The following is a 15,213-nucleotide window of genomic DNA, read 5'->3' as shown; positions in this document are numbered from 1 at the left end:
TGTTGCTCCTAGGGCAGCTTTTGCAAGCTTGAGGACAACCTTGTACTTTCACTTAGGCGCGCGCGAGTGACTGCGCATGCTCAAGCCCCGGGGCGTGTCTCGGTTCCTGAGAGATGGCAGTGCCCAGGCTCCAACCGCAGTCGGCGCGCGGAGGGCCTGTTGCGCATGCCCAGGCTCTGATTGCTGTGCGCATGCCCAGGCTCGATTGCTGTGCGCATGCCCAGGCGCTGATTGCTGTGCGCATGCCCAGACTGTGCGGCGGTCCCCTCGGCGGTTGAGGGGCGCTGGTGGCGGGCCTGGCCCGAGCGGGATGCCGGTGTTGATGCTGCTGCTGGCGGCGGCGGCCCTGCGGCTCCGCCCGGCGATGGGGGCTGAGCCCCTGTGCCGGTGGGGCTTCGCTCCCGGGAAGGAGGGTGGTCGGCCCGTGGGAGGGTCCGGCTCCCCGTCCCTGGAACCTGGGTGCACAGCAGAGTGGCCGGGGCCCGCGCTGGGCACGGCGACCCAGCAGCGGTTGGCGCCGCTTGGGAACGCGGCTCCTCGGAGCCAGCCGGGGCCCAGTGGTGGAGCCGGACTGCGCTCAGCCAGATGCCCGGGGGGGCCGTCTCTGCGCTCGGCCGAGCGCTGTCTCCCCCTCCCCCTCCCTCCGCCAGGCGACCTGGGGGAGGGGTCGCGTTGCACCTGCAGTAGAGGTTGACAGGGGTCTCTCCGGTTTGCCTCTAGCGTTCACGTGGTGAGGACAGGAAAGGTGTTCGATGTCGCACAAGCAGTGGACGGGGTACGTGCCTGCGTAGGGGACATTGTAATGAGAGCGCGAGCCCCCCGCCCCCGCCCCAGCCGTCCGGCCCTGACAGCACTCCGATGTCACAGTCCTTACAGCCCTCTGCCCTTCCGGGGAGGAGTCAGCCTTCCCGCTTACTAACAGAGACACGAGAGCAGAATCGGAGCTCGGCCACCTGCTTGTCCGTGGCAGGTGGAGCCGCCGGCTGCAGTGCCGGCATCCCGCATGGGCGCCGGTTCAAGTCCCGGCTGCTCCACTTCCGATCCAGCTCCCCGTTCATGCACCAGCGAAGGCATCGGAGGACGGCCCAAGTCCCCGGGCCCCTGCACCCACACGGGAGACCCGGATGCACCCCTGGCTCCTGGCTTCGGCCTGGCCCAGACCTGGCCAGTGCAGCCATTTGGGGAAGATCTTTGTCTCCCTGATACTCCGTCTTTCGGACAAATAAATCTTCAGAACTCCCAGTCACACCGCAAATGCCCACCACCGCAGGGGCTGGGCTGGGCCCAGGTTGGGTGCTGGGACCTCCGTCCAGGGCTCCCGTGGGGGGGGCAGGGACCCGACTACCTGCACCATCACGGCTGCCTCCCGGGGTCTGCATTGGCGGGAGGCTGGAGCCAGAGCCCTTGGGCCTCCTTTGCTGCTCTCCCAGGCGCATTAGCAGGGGGCTGGGTCAGAGGGGGAGCAGCCGGGACGCGGGCACCGCAAGGGGCGGCTGAACCCGCCATGCCCCACCGCGGGGCCCGGTGTCGGCCGTCACCTTCCAGCCATGTTAGCATCGAGAGCCCTTATCCTCCGGCCCCTCCGTTAAAGAACTCGCCAGCTAGAAGTCAGCAGTCAAGATCCAGAGGCGTGAGCTGTAGGTCCCCGGCCAGTGACAGGATCCACGCGAAGGGGCCCCGAGGGCCGTTCCTCACCTCCTCCCGTGGGCCGCGTCCGGCCATGGGACAGCATCAGAGCAGGAGACGGCACGGACGATCCCGGGCTCCCTGGCTCGGCGCGATGTCCGGGGGTGTGGCTCTGCGTGGCTGGTTGCTGTTTTCTCGTTGGGCGGCGTGGCTGAGATCCTGCGATTCCTCCCCCAGGACCGCCTGCACTTCTCGTCTTCGGCGCCTCGCTTGGTTAAGCACCCTTGCCACAAGAACTTAGGGCTGTATCTGGGGTAAGCGGCCCTCTGGCACTGTCACGCACCCTCGTGTCGAAACTGTAGAGCTGCGCTCATGCGTTCACTCAGCAAACAGGCGCGGAGTTGCGGCCTCGCCCTGCACTGCTAGTGGCCGGCCTGCGGGGCGTCCGTGGTCAGGGCTGGGGTGGTCCTCTGTACCCGTGGCTGAACCACCCCGACCCTGCATTGAAAACGTTTGCGAAAAAAACCCAAAATACCCACAGCTGCCTGTGGAGTGAACACATACACCCCACTGGCCTTATGATTGTCTTGTTTGTTTGAAAAAGAGAGAGAGAGAGAGAGTTCTTCCATCCGCTGGTTCACTCCCCAAATGGTCGCAACAGCCACAGTTAGACCAGACCAAATTCAGGAGCCAGGAGCTTCTTGTGGGTCTCCCTCGTGGGTGTGGGGCCCCCAGCACTTGGGCCGTGTTCTGCTTTTCCCAGTCCGTCAGCAGGGAGCTGGATCGAAAATGGAGCAGCCAGGATTCGAACCGGCACCCGTACGGGATGCCATTTGGCAGGGGGAGGGTTTAACCCATGGCGCCACCGCGCCAGCCCCTCCTGGTGTTTCTTACACAGTGCAGTCGACCAGGTATGGACCCAGCACGTTACGTGTCATCGAGAGGTGACTCGAAGTCCGCAGGACACGCGTAGGTTCTGCACAAATATGACAGTGTCTTACAGAAGAGACCTGCCCCGCCCCCCCACTGTGGATCTTGGTGTCTGGGGATGGGGTCCTGGAACCGCTACAGAGGAATGCCTGCAGGGTATGGTACAACCTGGTAAAAATCTCAGAAAAGCAGACTTGGGGGTGGGGAGGCTAAGGAGGAAACCCTTAGGTACGTTCCGCTGGGGAGTTGATGACAAAGCTGGGTTTTGAGGGATGAATAGGAGTTTGCTAGGGTCAGTGTCGGGGGGCAGCTTACCGCAGAGGGTGGAGACCTGTGACGCATGTTGCTATTCAAGATGCCAACCTGGCTGTGTTGATGAGGGGAGACTTGTAGAGAGGACTTGGAAAAGCCCAGGCAAAAAGGCCAACGTGGTCCCCCTCAGCAGGACCACGGGCCCGTGGGTTGTGAAGAGTGGAGAGGAGCAAGCAGGTGCAGGGGCGCCCCCGTTCCTGGGCGGTCTGTGCCCGGGGGCTCGGTGGGGAGCATGGGGGTGGTGACTGCCAGTGGCGTGGTGTCAGCGGCTGTGGGCTTGGGCAGTCAGCCCAGCCAGGGTCATGTGCTCCAAGGGGAGCCAGAGGAAGCAGAGAAACTTGGGAGACCTGGAGGCTAAGGTGCGCAAGGTCCCAACGAGCGCCGTTCGCAGGGTCATGGTCACAGAGCTGTCAAGAGGTCATAACACTGGGCAAGCGCTGTGGCTAAGCCTCCACCTGCACTGCCGGCATCCGTGTGGGCGCCGGTTCGTGTCCTGGGGTTCGTGTCCGGGGACTGGGGCTTGGGGAGGCAGTGAGGGCAGAGGACAGAGATGAAGGGAGCATACGGAGACCCCAACTCCCTGTTTGTCTCCAGAAACCAAGACAGAAGAGAGAGGAGAGGACCTCAGAGAGCGAGGCCAGGCTGTAAGGGAGGAGGAGAGTGGTGGACGTGGACAGACAGCCTAGGAGAGGAGGGGGACCCCCGAGACCACCCGGGGCAGGCAGCGTGATGGCTCAGCTCCTTGCCCAAGGCGACAGCTCTGAGAATCTGCTAATTCTGCAGCATGCCTTCAGAACCCTGTTACATTTCCTTCCATCTTTGGATAGGATGAGAAAAAGAAACATAAATGACCCATCATCACAGCTAGAAATAGGGAAACAAGGTTTGCTAGCCCGGCAAGTAGCTCTTTGTAGCCAGTTGTCGAGTCAGCCAAGCAGAGGCAGGGGTCTGTACTGCACATTGTATCCACACACCTCCAGGTCACACACCTGTGCAATGGCAATGTGTCCATTCAAAAGAAGTTTTGTTTTTTTTAAATCAGCAGCTGGAGCTGGCATTGTGGCACAGTGGGCTAAGCCACAGCCTATGATGCCAGCATCCTGGCTGAGGTCCCAGCTGCTCCACTTCTGATGCAGCTCCCTGTTAATGTGCCTGGGAACGCAGCAGAAGATGGCCCGAGTGCTTGGACCCCTGCTACCCCTGTGGGAGACCTGGAAGAAGCTCCTGGCTCCTGATTTGGTCTGGATCAGCCCCAGCCATTGTGGCCACCTGGGGAGTGGACCAGCGGATGGAAGATCTTCCTTTCTCTGTCTCTCCCTCTCCGCCTATCAAAGAAATACAAATAAAAAGTAAACCTTTTAAAAATCAACAGCTGTGTTATAAGTCAGCCATGACCAATTTACAAAAGGCAGTCATAAAAAAAATACCATTCAGGATAGCAACAAGAACTTTAAAACAACACATGAATTTACTTAATAGCTTCTTTCTGTTGAAAACCACAAAATTTTCCCTGGGAGGGAGGAAGGAGACCTGGACAGGAGATGGTATACCATGTTCATGGATAGCCAGCCCCTTCTTAAAAAGTCTCCTGCATGAAGGGAAAAAACTTTTCTTTATTATATCATACTCCGGTTCTTAAAGCACTTAGGATAGCAGGATTGAGCCCTATAAATTACACAACCTAAGCTCACCTTATTCTTAGTGTGCATATTAAATAACTTCTTTGACATGGCCACACCTTGCAAATATGAGATCTTCAAAAATACATATTATTGGCCGGTGCTGTGGCTCACTAGGCTAATCCTCCGCCTTGTGGCGCCGGCACACCGGGTTCTAGTCCCAGTCGGAGCGCCGGATTCTATCCTGGTTGCCCCTCTTCCAGGCCAGCTCTCTGCTGTGGCCAGGGAGTGCAGTGGAGGATGGCCCAAGTTCTTGGGCCCTGCACCCCATGGGAGACCAGGAGAAGCACCTGGCTCCTGCCATCAGAACAGCGCGGTGCGCCGGCCGCAGCCCGCCATTGGAGGGTGAACCAACGGCAAAAAGGAAGACCTTTCTCTCTGTCTCTCTCATTGTCCACTCTGCCTGTCAAAAAAAAAAAATACATATTATTAAAAACTGTGCATGAATTTCAAAAAAACAGTTTCTACATCAAAACATAACTCTGCTCTTCTCCAAACTTTTGTGCTGGTTCAGGCCAAAGAAAGGCGCCTGGAACTCTGTCCTGGTCTCCTTGCTGCCTCCTTCCCAGGTGCATTAGCAGGGAGCTGGATCAGAAGTGAAGCAGCTGGGGCTGGCGCTGTGGCGCAGCGGGTTAATGCCCTGGCCTGAAGCGCTGGCATCCCATAGGGGCGTCAGTTCGAGACCTGGCTGTTCCACTTCCGATCCAGCTCTCTGCTGTGGCCTGGGAAAGCAGTGGACGATGGCCCACGTCCTTGGGCCCCTGCACCCACATGAGAGACCCAGAAGAAGCTCCTGGCTCCTGGCTTCGGATCAGCACAGCTCTGGCCGTTGCAGCCAATTGGGGAGTGACCCAGCAGATGGAAGGACCCCCCCCCCTCTCTCTCTCTCCCTCTCTCTCTCTCTGGGTGTATGTGTGTGTGTAACTCTGACTTTCAAATAAATAAATAAATCTTAAAAAAAAAAAAAAACAAAGTGAAGCAGCAGCTGGGACTCCAACCAGCACTCAGATGTGGGTTGCAGGCGTCACAGGCAGCGACAGCCTGGGCCGGAGCTGTCCCCACCACGTTATTCCAACAACTCCTGAGATCACAGAGATTACATTATAGTCACAGGAAATAGACAAGCAGGGGCACCCGCGTGCTTCCCCACAGGAACGGAATTGTGCTGGACTGGAGCGATCTTGGGGTAACTTCCTTGTCTTTTTTTTTACGTGCAGCTGTCCTAACTCGCCTCTCTCGCTTCTTGCAGGAAGCAAGTGTTTCTCACGAGAGACAACTTCGAGAGCAGCCTTCTGCCGTTCACCATCCCTGCCTCCATGGCGGTAACTGTTTCCCGATCGGAAGGACTCTTGGCATCAGTCACATCTGGGGGAGCCACGAGGGGTCTTCAGAAAGTTTACAGAGAATGTCACATGGTGGGGGGGGCTGTGGCACAGCGGGCCAAGCCGCAATGCCCACAACAGCCAGGGTTGAGCCAGGCCAAAGCCAGGAGCCAAGAAATCTCCACCCAGGTCTCCCACGGGAGCGGCAGGGCCCCAAGCGCTTGGGCCGTCCTCTGCTGCTGTCCCAGGCGCCGCCGCAGGGAGCGGGATTGGGAGCGGAGCAGCGCTCTGATTGCGATGAGCCCACTGCTCCACCCACTGCAGGAGACAGGGACTTGGGTATCTAAGGGCACTGACAGTAAACCCGGAGCCCGCAGCCTGAGAACCCCACGCTCGCTGGCGTGGACAGTCTCGGGCTGCGAGTCTCCAAGCACCGCTCCCCGGACTGGTGTCCAGCCGGACACGGCCAGCGGCGTCACGCGCGGCGCTGCTTGCAGGTCGGCGTGCCGGAAGTCACATCCGCCCATTTCGCCGGCCCCTTGCTGCTGCTGGTGGTGAACCGCCGAGTCTACACCTACGATTATAAAGACGGCGTCTGGGGCGCGGCGACAGGTACCGGCCCGCGTGCGTTGCCCGTCTGGTCTGCCCCCGAGCCCGCATCAGAGGGGATGCACGGGACCCCTCCTCGGAGGGCAGCCCCTGGGTGTCACTTTCTCCTTTGAGAGTCTAGGGGAAGGCTCAGCCTGGGGGGTGGGAGCCCAGTGTCCCCACCGGCGCTGCAGACCCCGGGCTCGGAGCCATTGGCACAAACCTCAGGCCATCCGCTCGCTCCCCAGCCCCCGGCACCCCCGCCCTACTCCCCGTCTCTGTGGGTCTGGTCACTCCGGGGATCCCCTAGCAGTGGCGTCCTGCAGGGTTTGACTGTCTCAGCACCCGCCATGCTGTTTGCCGGACCCTCTGACGGCCTCAGCCACAGAGGCCCAGGGCTCCCATGTCGCCCCGCCCCTCGCCAGCACGTGCTACCTTCTGTGTCTCGGATCGCAGGCACGCGTTTCCCCCGTGGTCGACAGTGTGGAGCTCCTGCTGCTAAATAAAACCAAAGCGCGCCTTCCTGTGAGCAGGGAGCCCCTTCCTGCAGCTTGGAATTTATACTGGGGCCGGCGCCGTGGCGCAGCAGGTTAAGCCGCGGCCTGCATCCCACAGGGGCGCAGGTTCAGGTCCCCGCCGCTCCTCTCCCCATCCAGTTTCCTGCTAACGTGCCTGGGAAAGTGGCAGACGATGGTTCAAACTGCTGGGTCCCTGCCTCCCATGTGGGGGACCTGGAAGAAGCTCCGGCTTTGGCCTGGCCCGGCCCTGGCCATGGTGGTCGTCTGGGGAGTGAACCACTGGATAGAAGACTCTCTCTCTCTCTCTCTCTCTCACTCTCTCTCTCTCTCTCTGTAACTCTGCATTTCAAATAAATAAATCAATCTTTTAAAAATGTCTTGAATGTACATATAAAATGTATTAATTTACTCAAGAGGTGGAGAGACAGACACACACAGCTTCCACCTGCTGGTTCCCTCCCCAAATGCCCACAGTGGCTGGGGCTGGGCCGGGCCAAAGCCGGGAGCCAGGAGCTCCCTCCAGGTCTCCTGCAAGGGTGCAGGGACCCAAAGACCAGAGCCGGCACCTGCTGCCTTCCCCGGCTGTGCGGCAGCAGGGAGCCGGAGGCAGGACCCGGAGCTGGGGTGGAGGTGGCGGGGAGCAGGCGTGATGCTACTGCGAGCCCGCATCCCGGGTCAGAGGGCCTGGGTTCGAGTCCCAGCCCTGCTTCAGAATCCGGCTCCCTGCTCATGCAGGCCCTGGGAGGCAGCAGTGATCCCCAAGTGCTCGTGGGAGACCTGGATGCAGCTCCTAGCTCCTGGCTTTGGCCGGACCAGCCCTGGCCATCGCAGCCATTTAGGGGGCAAAACAGGCAATGGAAGCTCTCTCTCCTTCTCCCTCTCTCTCCCTCTCCCTCTCTCTCCCTCCCTCTCTCCCTCCCTCCCTCTCTCTCCCTCTCCCTCTCTCTCCCCCCTCACTCTTCCTCTCTCTCCCTCTCCCTCTCCCTCTCCCTCCCTCTTTCCCTCTCTCCTTCTCCCTCCCTCCCTCTCTCTCCCCCCCCCTCTCTCCCTCTCTCTCTCTCAACCTCCCTCCCTCCTGTTACTCTGTCTTCTTTTTAAAAAACATTGTCTTCCGTTTCTTCCAGGTGTGGACCACCCTGTGTCCCACGTTTCGGGTGACAACTGCTGTGATTCTAGCAAAATCTTTTGCGTGGTGAGTGCGGGAGCGAGCTACCATATTTTTTTTCCTCTACCGTGAACCGGAGTGGTTGTGAGCAGAGAGAAGGGAAGCACAGCGGGGGCCGGGGTCGCCTTCCGCCCTGGCAGCAGCCGGGAGCCTGGAGCTCCTATGAATGTATCTTTTTTTTTTTTTTTTGGTAACGTTATTTGGAAATAGTTACAGACTCGCGGGAACCTGCAACAGTAACTGTGTTCCAAGCCCCTCTCCTGCTCCCCGGAGGTTACATTTTATGTAGCTTTAGTGCAGCAGCAAACCCAGGGCCCTGGAACAGGCCTTCCTTCCCAAGCCTGCTTCCCAAACGGGTGGGCCTGGGTTCGAGTCCCAGCTCCTGACTCTGGCTTCCTGCTCACCCACACCCTGGGAGGCGGCAGTGCTGGCTCAGGAAACTGGGGCCCTGCCCCCCACGGGGGAGCCCCGGGTGGAGCCATGGTCCCTGCCCCCCCCACGTGGGAGCCCCGGGTGGAGCCAGTGGTCCCTGCCCCCACGGGGGAGCCCCGGGTGGAGCCATGGTCCCTGCCCCCCCCCACGTGGGAGCCCCGGGTGGAGCCATGGTCCCTGCCCCCACGTGGGAGCCCCGGGTGGAGCCATGGTCCCTGCCCCCCCCACGTGGGAGCCCCAGATGGAGCCATGGTCCCTGCCCCCCCCCACGTGGGAGCCCCGGGTGGAGCCATGGTCCCTGCCCCCCACGTGGGAGCCCCGGGTGGAGCCGGTGGTCCCTGCCCCCCACGTGGGAGCCCCGGGTGGAGCCATGGTCCCTGCCCCCCACGTGGGAGCCCCGGGTGGAGCCATGGCCCCTGCCCCCACGTGGGAGCCCCGGGTGGAGCCATGGTCCCTGCCCCCCCCCATGTGGGAGCCCCGGGTGGAGCCATGGCCCCTGCCCCCACGTGGGAGCCCCGGGTGGAGCTCCCAGCTCCTGGCTCCTGGCCCCCGCCTTTTCCAGTCCTAGGTGTTTGGGGAGTGAACCAGCAGCTGGGCGCTCTGGGTGTGTGTCAAAACAAGAATGCTATGTAATTGGGGTTTCCCCAGCAAAACTCACGGGAGACTTATCCCAGCTGGCGCGTGCACCCATAACACGCTGCTTTTCAGGGCTGCGTAGTATTCCCCAGCCTACACATACCGCAGTCAGGACAGAATGGCTGTTCCTTTCTGTACCTATTAGAAATGAATCTGGCGGTGGCCATGGACGGTTTTGTGCAGGTGTAAATTTCCTTTCTCTGAACAACATCATCAGTGGCCTCTGTCACCGTCTTAGTTTTTTTAGATGGTACAACCATTCTTGAATTTCTTAAAATAATTTTTTGTCATCAGAAAGAGACAGAAACACGGAGGGCTTCCATCTGCTGGTTCACTCCCCAAATACACACCGCAGCCAGGGCTGCACCAGGCTGGAGCCAGGAGCCAGGAGCTCCATCCAGGTCCCCACGTGGGTGGCAGGGCCTCCCAGGGTGCACATAGCAGGAAGCTGGGGTCCCGGGCAGAGCCGGGACAGGAACCGGGAACTCTGCCACGCTGGCGGGCGTCCTCTGAGCCGCATGCCTGCTTTTCCAGTCCGTCAGCCACACGGTCTTCGCGTATTCCCACGGAGAGCAGGTGTCCCAGGCCAACGTGTATTTCTCAGTCACCAGCGGGCAGAGTTTCCAGAGATACAGCGTTGAAAGGCAGGTATGGTAAACCGGGAAAATCCAAACCCACGTGCGGTGCCTGGAGGGCGTGCACGCGCAGCGGGTGGGGCCCTTCCCCCCTTAGGGTCCTGTCAGCTGAGAGGCCAGGGAAGGTTCCAGATCGGAGAGGCTGGCTCAGAAAGCTAGGAGAGTTCAGCGGCCACCTGCGAAGCCAGGTCCCATGTGGGCGCCGATTCAATTCCCTGCGGCGCCACCTCTGATCCCGCTCCCTGCTGTGGCCTGGGCAGGCAGCAGAGGACGGCCCAAGTGCCTGGGCCCCTGCACCCGCGTGGGAGACCCTGGTGGAGCTCCTGGCTCCTGGCTTAGACCTCTCCTAGCCCTGGCCATTTCAGCCATCTGGGGAGTGGACCAGCAGGTGGGAGATCTCTCAATATGTCTCTGTCTCTCTCCCTCTCCACGTCACCCTGCATTTCAAATAGATTTAAAAAAAAAAAAACCTTTTTATGGCCGGTGCCGTGGCTTAACAGGCTAATCCTCTGCCTTGCGGCGCCGGCACACTGGGTTCTAGTCCTGGTCAGGGTGCCGGATTCTGTCCCAGTTGCTCCTCTTCCAGGCCAGCTCTCTGCTGTGGCCTGGGAAGGCAGTGGAGGATGACCCAAGTACTTGGGCCCTGCACCCGCATGGGAAACCAGGAGAAGCACCTGGCTCCTGGCTTCGGATCAGCGAGATGTGCCGGCCGCAGCGGCCATTGGAGGGTGAACCAACGGCAAAGGAAGACCTTTCTCTCTGTCTCTCTCTCTCACTGTCCACTCTGCCTGTCAAAAAGGAAAAAAAAAAAAACTTTTTATTTGAAAGAGAGATCTTCCATCCAGTGGTTGCTCCCCAGATGTGTGCAATGGCTGGAGCTGGGCCAGGCCAAAGCGGGGAGCCAGGAGCTCCATCCGGGTCTCCCCCGTGGGGGGCAGGGACCCAGCTACATGGACCATCACTGCTGCCTCCCAGGTGTGCGTTAGCAGGCAGCTGGAGTCAGACACAGAGCAGGGACTCGCACCCGGGCCCTCCAGTGTGGGACTGCGGGCATCCCTGCACCGGTTGAACCTATGCATCAGTCGCCTGCCTCCGGGCGCTGGCGCTGTGTAAGGGGAGTGTACGAGAAGCTGGTACCCTCACAGAAGCCGTGCACAAATTCTGACTCCAAGCCCCCGCCCACCCAGAGACCACAGCCATCGGGGACCCCACGATGCCCACGGTGCAGATGAGAGAGCGGGGGGGGGGGGGGCAGGACCTCAGAACGGAGCTCCAAGAAAACACCCGAGACGGGGACGCATCAGGGACGGGAAAATCCGCTCCTCACGGCTCCCGCGGCTGGGGCTGCGGCGAGGGCTGCTCTGCCCCTGGTGTGGCGCCATGGCGGGACAGTGGCTGGAGGGGCCGAAGGCGCACCCCAGCTGCCGGGCACGTTGCTGTCCAGGCAGAAACGAGGGCTGCGGGCTCCGGGCAGGACTGCGGTCTGGGCCACTTCGCCTCCTCCAGAGTCCCCAGAGCAAAGGCGTCTTCGTCCACACTTCTGCCCTGTGTGGCGAATTCCCACCCAGGGTCCTGGGTCTGTCTGTACACCTGTTTGTCCACCCCGTCTACCCACCCATCCATCCACCCACCCATCCACCCGTCCATGTACCCACACACAAGCGTACGAACGACCTTCTCGTCAGAGAATCCGGGGTTAGACCACGTCAGACGCGTGTGTGTGGTAGTGTGAATCCACAGGCAGGATTTCCCACTGTGTCGCAGGCAGAGCTAAACGGGACCCTGGGCGGAATCTTCTACTTCCACTCCTTGTCGCAGATCGGGCTGCTCGCTGTTAACAAAGGGAAGGTAAGGAACTTGGCCTTGGGGCGGGGGGCGCTGCTTGAGTGACCTTTGACCAAGGCCAGATTTTTTTCTTTTGAACTCACATTCTTAGCTTTTAAAATCCTAGCTTTTCATTCATCTCATCACCAATGTATCCACCCACCCACCCACCCACCCCTTCCCCTTCCCCTCCCCCCCATCCATATATCCACCCACCCACCCATCCATCCACCCCCCCACCCCCCACCCCTCCCCCTTCCCCTCCCCCCCATCCGCCTGTCATTCACTCAGCAATATTTAAGTAGCACCTGCTAGTTGCAAAGACCTCTGCCAAGCACCAGTGACAAAACACAAGTGCAGGGTGGTGTCATGGTGCAGCAGGCCAAGCCACCACTGTGGATGCCCACATCCCGTATCAGAGCCCAGATCGACTGCCTCCTCTGCCTCTGATCCAGGCTTCTGCCAACGTGCCCCCCAAGAGCCAGCAGATGGTGGCTCAAACTCCCAGCTCCCAGCTCCGGCCCTGCCTGGCCCCCGCCACTGCAGGCGTCGGAGAGTGACCAGTGGCCGGGAGCTCTCTGTCCACCTCCCTCTCTGTGTGCAACCACACACTGGGAGCAAGAGCCGCCTTCTCAAGGGTTGCTAGGCAGGGAGTCCGGGGTGGGCGTGCGTGCGTGCAGGTGCGCTGGCCCAGGGAAGGCTTCCTGGATCCCGGATCCTAGAGCAGGCCTGAGGGAGGGGTCCGACTCTGTTGTCGCTGAACAGGACACCTGGGGGGGGGGGGCTGGGTGCTTTGCGAGGGCCAGAGGCTGGCTTTGGCTCAGGGCTTCAGAGACCCCAATGCTGAGCTACAGTGGCCTCGCCTGGCGGGAGCCTCCTGCCACGGCAGGAGCAGGTGTGATGGCCCGATGTGTGCGTGCGTGTGTGTGCGCAAGCTGGTATGTGCCTGTGTGGCAGCGGGGGGATCCATTTTACGTCCACCAAGCGCCTGAGGGCCTGTTCAGTGCCGTGGTGCTGGGGACAGAGCCCGCAGCGTGGGAACCCTCGGAGCCCTCGCACAGACCACCCCCAGTGGGAGGCCGCGCGGCCCGGCCCGGGCGGCCGGTCATTTAGGCCACAACGGTTCCCCGCCGTGAGGAGCGGTCCTGGGCACCACACGCTAAGGAGCAGCACCCCTGACCCGCGCCCACTGCCTGCTGGGAGCAGCCCTGGTCGGGACAGCCGCCGGCGACAGTCAGAGCCGAGGAGGCTGGGCCGATGCGGGGGGCGGGTCTGTCCCCTCTCACTGCCGCCTCCCCCGCAGGGCCAGTTCGCGTACTCACACCACCCCCTGAACCGCAGTCTGGGGCTAGCCTTCGACTACAACGGCACCCTCAACGTTCTCACCGTCCCGGGCCAGAGGGGCGTCCTGGTCTTCTGGTTTGAGAACAGCCTGCTGTTCTCGCCCAACGCAGGTGAGCCGGGGCTGCCACCTCCAGGCAGCCAGGGGTGGGTGCAGACTGGGGGCCCCTGCTCGCCCGGCCTCCCCCTGCTGCCGTGCGGGGAGACGGCTTCTGCAAACAGGACAGAGGGTCCGACTCGGGAGACTCGGATCTTGTCTTGGGGCCAAGGGCAGGGACTCTGTGAGATGGGTGGGGCCAGGATCCTGTGTGTCCATTGAGGCAGAAGCGAGAGGAAAATGAGGAGCCGGCTTTGCCGCTGTCTGCGGTGCTGGCACTGTGACCTTGCCGTTGGGCGTGGAGAGGCGGGGCCAGGTGTGTGGCCTGCAGATTAAGGTGCCCGAGTTCCTTAGCGGAGGGCCTGGGATCGAGTCCCTGCTACACTTCCAAGTCAGCTCCCTGCTGAGTCACAGAGAGGCAGTGAGAGAGAGAGAGAGGTCTTCCGTCCACTGGGTCACTCCCAATTGGCCACAATGGCCGGAGCTGCGCCAATCCAAAGCCAGGAGCCAGGTGCTTCTCCTGGTCTCCCATGCGGGTGCAGGGCCCAAGCACTTGGGCCATCCTCCACTGCCTTCCCGGGCCACAGCAGAGAGCTGGCCTGGAAGAGGGGCAACCTGGATAGAATCCGGCGCCCCAACCGGGACTAGAACCCGGTGTGCTGGTGCCGCAAGGCGGAGGATTAGCCTGTTAAGCCATGGCACCGGCCCCCTCTATGAACTTTTAAAATATCTTCAAAAGCAGAGAGAGAGAGAGAGCCCTTCTGCTGGCCTGCACCCCAAGTGCCCACGGCAGCCTGGGCTGAGCCAGGCTGAAGCCAGGAGCTCCGTCCGGGTCCCCTGTGTAGGGGGCCGGGGCCGGGCACTGGAGCCCTCACTGTTGCCTCCAGCGGGAGCAAAGCCAGGACGTGAGCCCAGCACTCCTGACATGGGATGTGGGCGTCTTGACCACTGAGCTAAACACCGGCCTCCAAGAGCTTCTAGATCCTTCCTGGAGCCCCAGCCCCTAGCGAAGGAAACACGGGATCTCACTGGCCACGCCTCTTAGCCGAGAGCAGGACCAGCAAACCTCATCGCGCTTTCCAAAACTGCATCCGATCCTGTATTTTCCCGGGTCCTCTCTCATTGGAATCATCAACCGATCCAAAGTTACAAAAAACGGGAGCCTCTGGCAGGGTGGGGGTGGGGCGGGGGCAGGCCGGGAAGCAGGCGCGGACCCCAGCCTCGAGTCCAGGTCGCCGGCACCGGGCCTCCGTGCCTGCCCTGTCCCCTCCCAGGTCAGCTCATCGACACCGTGCAAGTGTGGAAAGGAGAGCAGGTCCTTCACCCCTCCATCTACGGAGCCAACATCACCATCCACAACATCGCCGCCAGTGAGTGCGCCCCCTGCTGGGAGCTTTGGAGAAACAGTGCTGCCCGGGCTGTTAACCACAGACCACCAGATCCAAGCCAGGGCCCCAAACCCAGTTTTGTTTTAAAAAAAGGTTTACTTGCTTTTTTTTTTTTTTTTATTTGAGAGGCATAGTGACAGAGAGAAAGACAAATGGAGGGAGGGAGGGAGGGAGGGACTGACCGACCGACCTCCTGTCTGCTGGGTCACTCCCCAAATGTCCCCAACAGCCAGGGCTGGGTTAGGCTGAAGCCAGAAGCCAGGTCCCGTCCAGGTCTCCCACAGGGGTGCAGGGACCCAAGCCCTTGGGCCATCCTCCACTGCTTTCCCAGGCCACAGCAGAGAGCTGGATTGGAAGTGGAGCAGCCTGGACTCGAACCTGCGCCCATGTGGGATGCCGGCGCTGCAGGCTGGGGCGTTAGCCCGCTAGGCCACAGCGCCGGCCCCGTCATCTCAGCTGGGTTTGTCTCTCATCTCCGTTTCTGTAGATGAGAACGAGCTGGCGGTCCTCACGCAGGAAGACCGCCTGTACTACGGGAGCCTGGGCATCCTGTCCAGCCCCATCATCAAAGTAGGTGGAGGCCCTGGCGAGGCCCTCTGAAGGTCGGGGTCACTCTGGGCATTTGTTTTACTTTTAAAGATGGGTTTATTGGCCGGCGCCGTGGCTCAACAGGCTAATCCTCCGCCTTGTGGCGCCGGCACACCGGGTTCTAGTCCCGGT

The 15,213-nt window shown here is 61.0% G+C and overlaps 1 protein-coding gene across 1 annotated transcript in view; it reads left to right on the top strand.

Moving 5' to 3' along the window:
* The first annotated feature begins 310 nt into the window (after positions 1 to 310).
* Positions 311 to 15,213, top strand: part of CATSPERD (cation channel sperm associated auxiliary subunit delta) — a 29,693-nt gene continuing 14,790 nt past the window's right edge. The window contains exons 1-11 of the mRNA XM_062179185.1: positions 311 to 387; positions 721 to 775; positions 1,864 to 1,940; positions 5,797 to 5,869; positions 6,367 to 6,481; positions 8,100 to 8,167; positions 9,743 to 9,856; positions 11,608 to 11,691; positions 12,971 to 13,121; positions 14,380 to 14,475; positions 14,981 to 15,063. Of these exons, the coding sequence (XP_062035169.1) occupies positions 311 to 387; positions 721 to 775; positions 1,864 to 1,940; positions 5,797 to 5,869; positions 6,367 to 6,481; positions 8,100 to 8,167; positions 9,743 to 9,856; positions 11,608 to 11,691; positions 12,971 to 13,121; positions 14,380 to 14,475; positions 14,981 to 15,063 (993 nt within the window). The remainder of the gene's footprint in view (positions 388 to 720; positions 776 to 1,863; positions 1,941 to 5,796; positions 5,870 to 6,366; positions 6,482 to 8,099; positions 8,168 to 9,742; positions 9,857 to 11,607; positions 11,692 to 12,970; positions 13,122 to 14,379; positions 14,476 to 14,980; positions 15,064 to 15,213) is intronic.

This window comes from Lepus europaeus, chromosome 20, assembly GCF_033115175.1.
Source record: "Lepus europaeus isolate LE1 chromosome 20, mLepTim1.pri, whole genome shotgun sequence".
NCBI classification, from domain to species: Eukaryota; Metazoa; Chordata; class Mammalia; order Lagomorpha; family Leporidae; genus Lepus; species Lepus europaeus.
The sequence above is the reverse complement of the archived record's forward strand: the minus strand, read 5'-3'. Positions and strand labels throughout refer to the sequence as shown.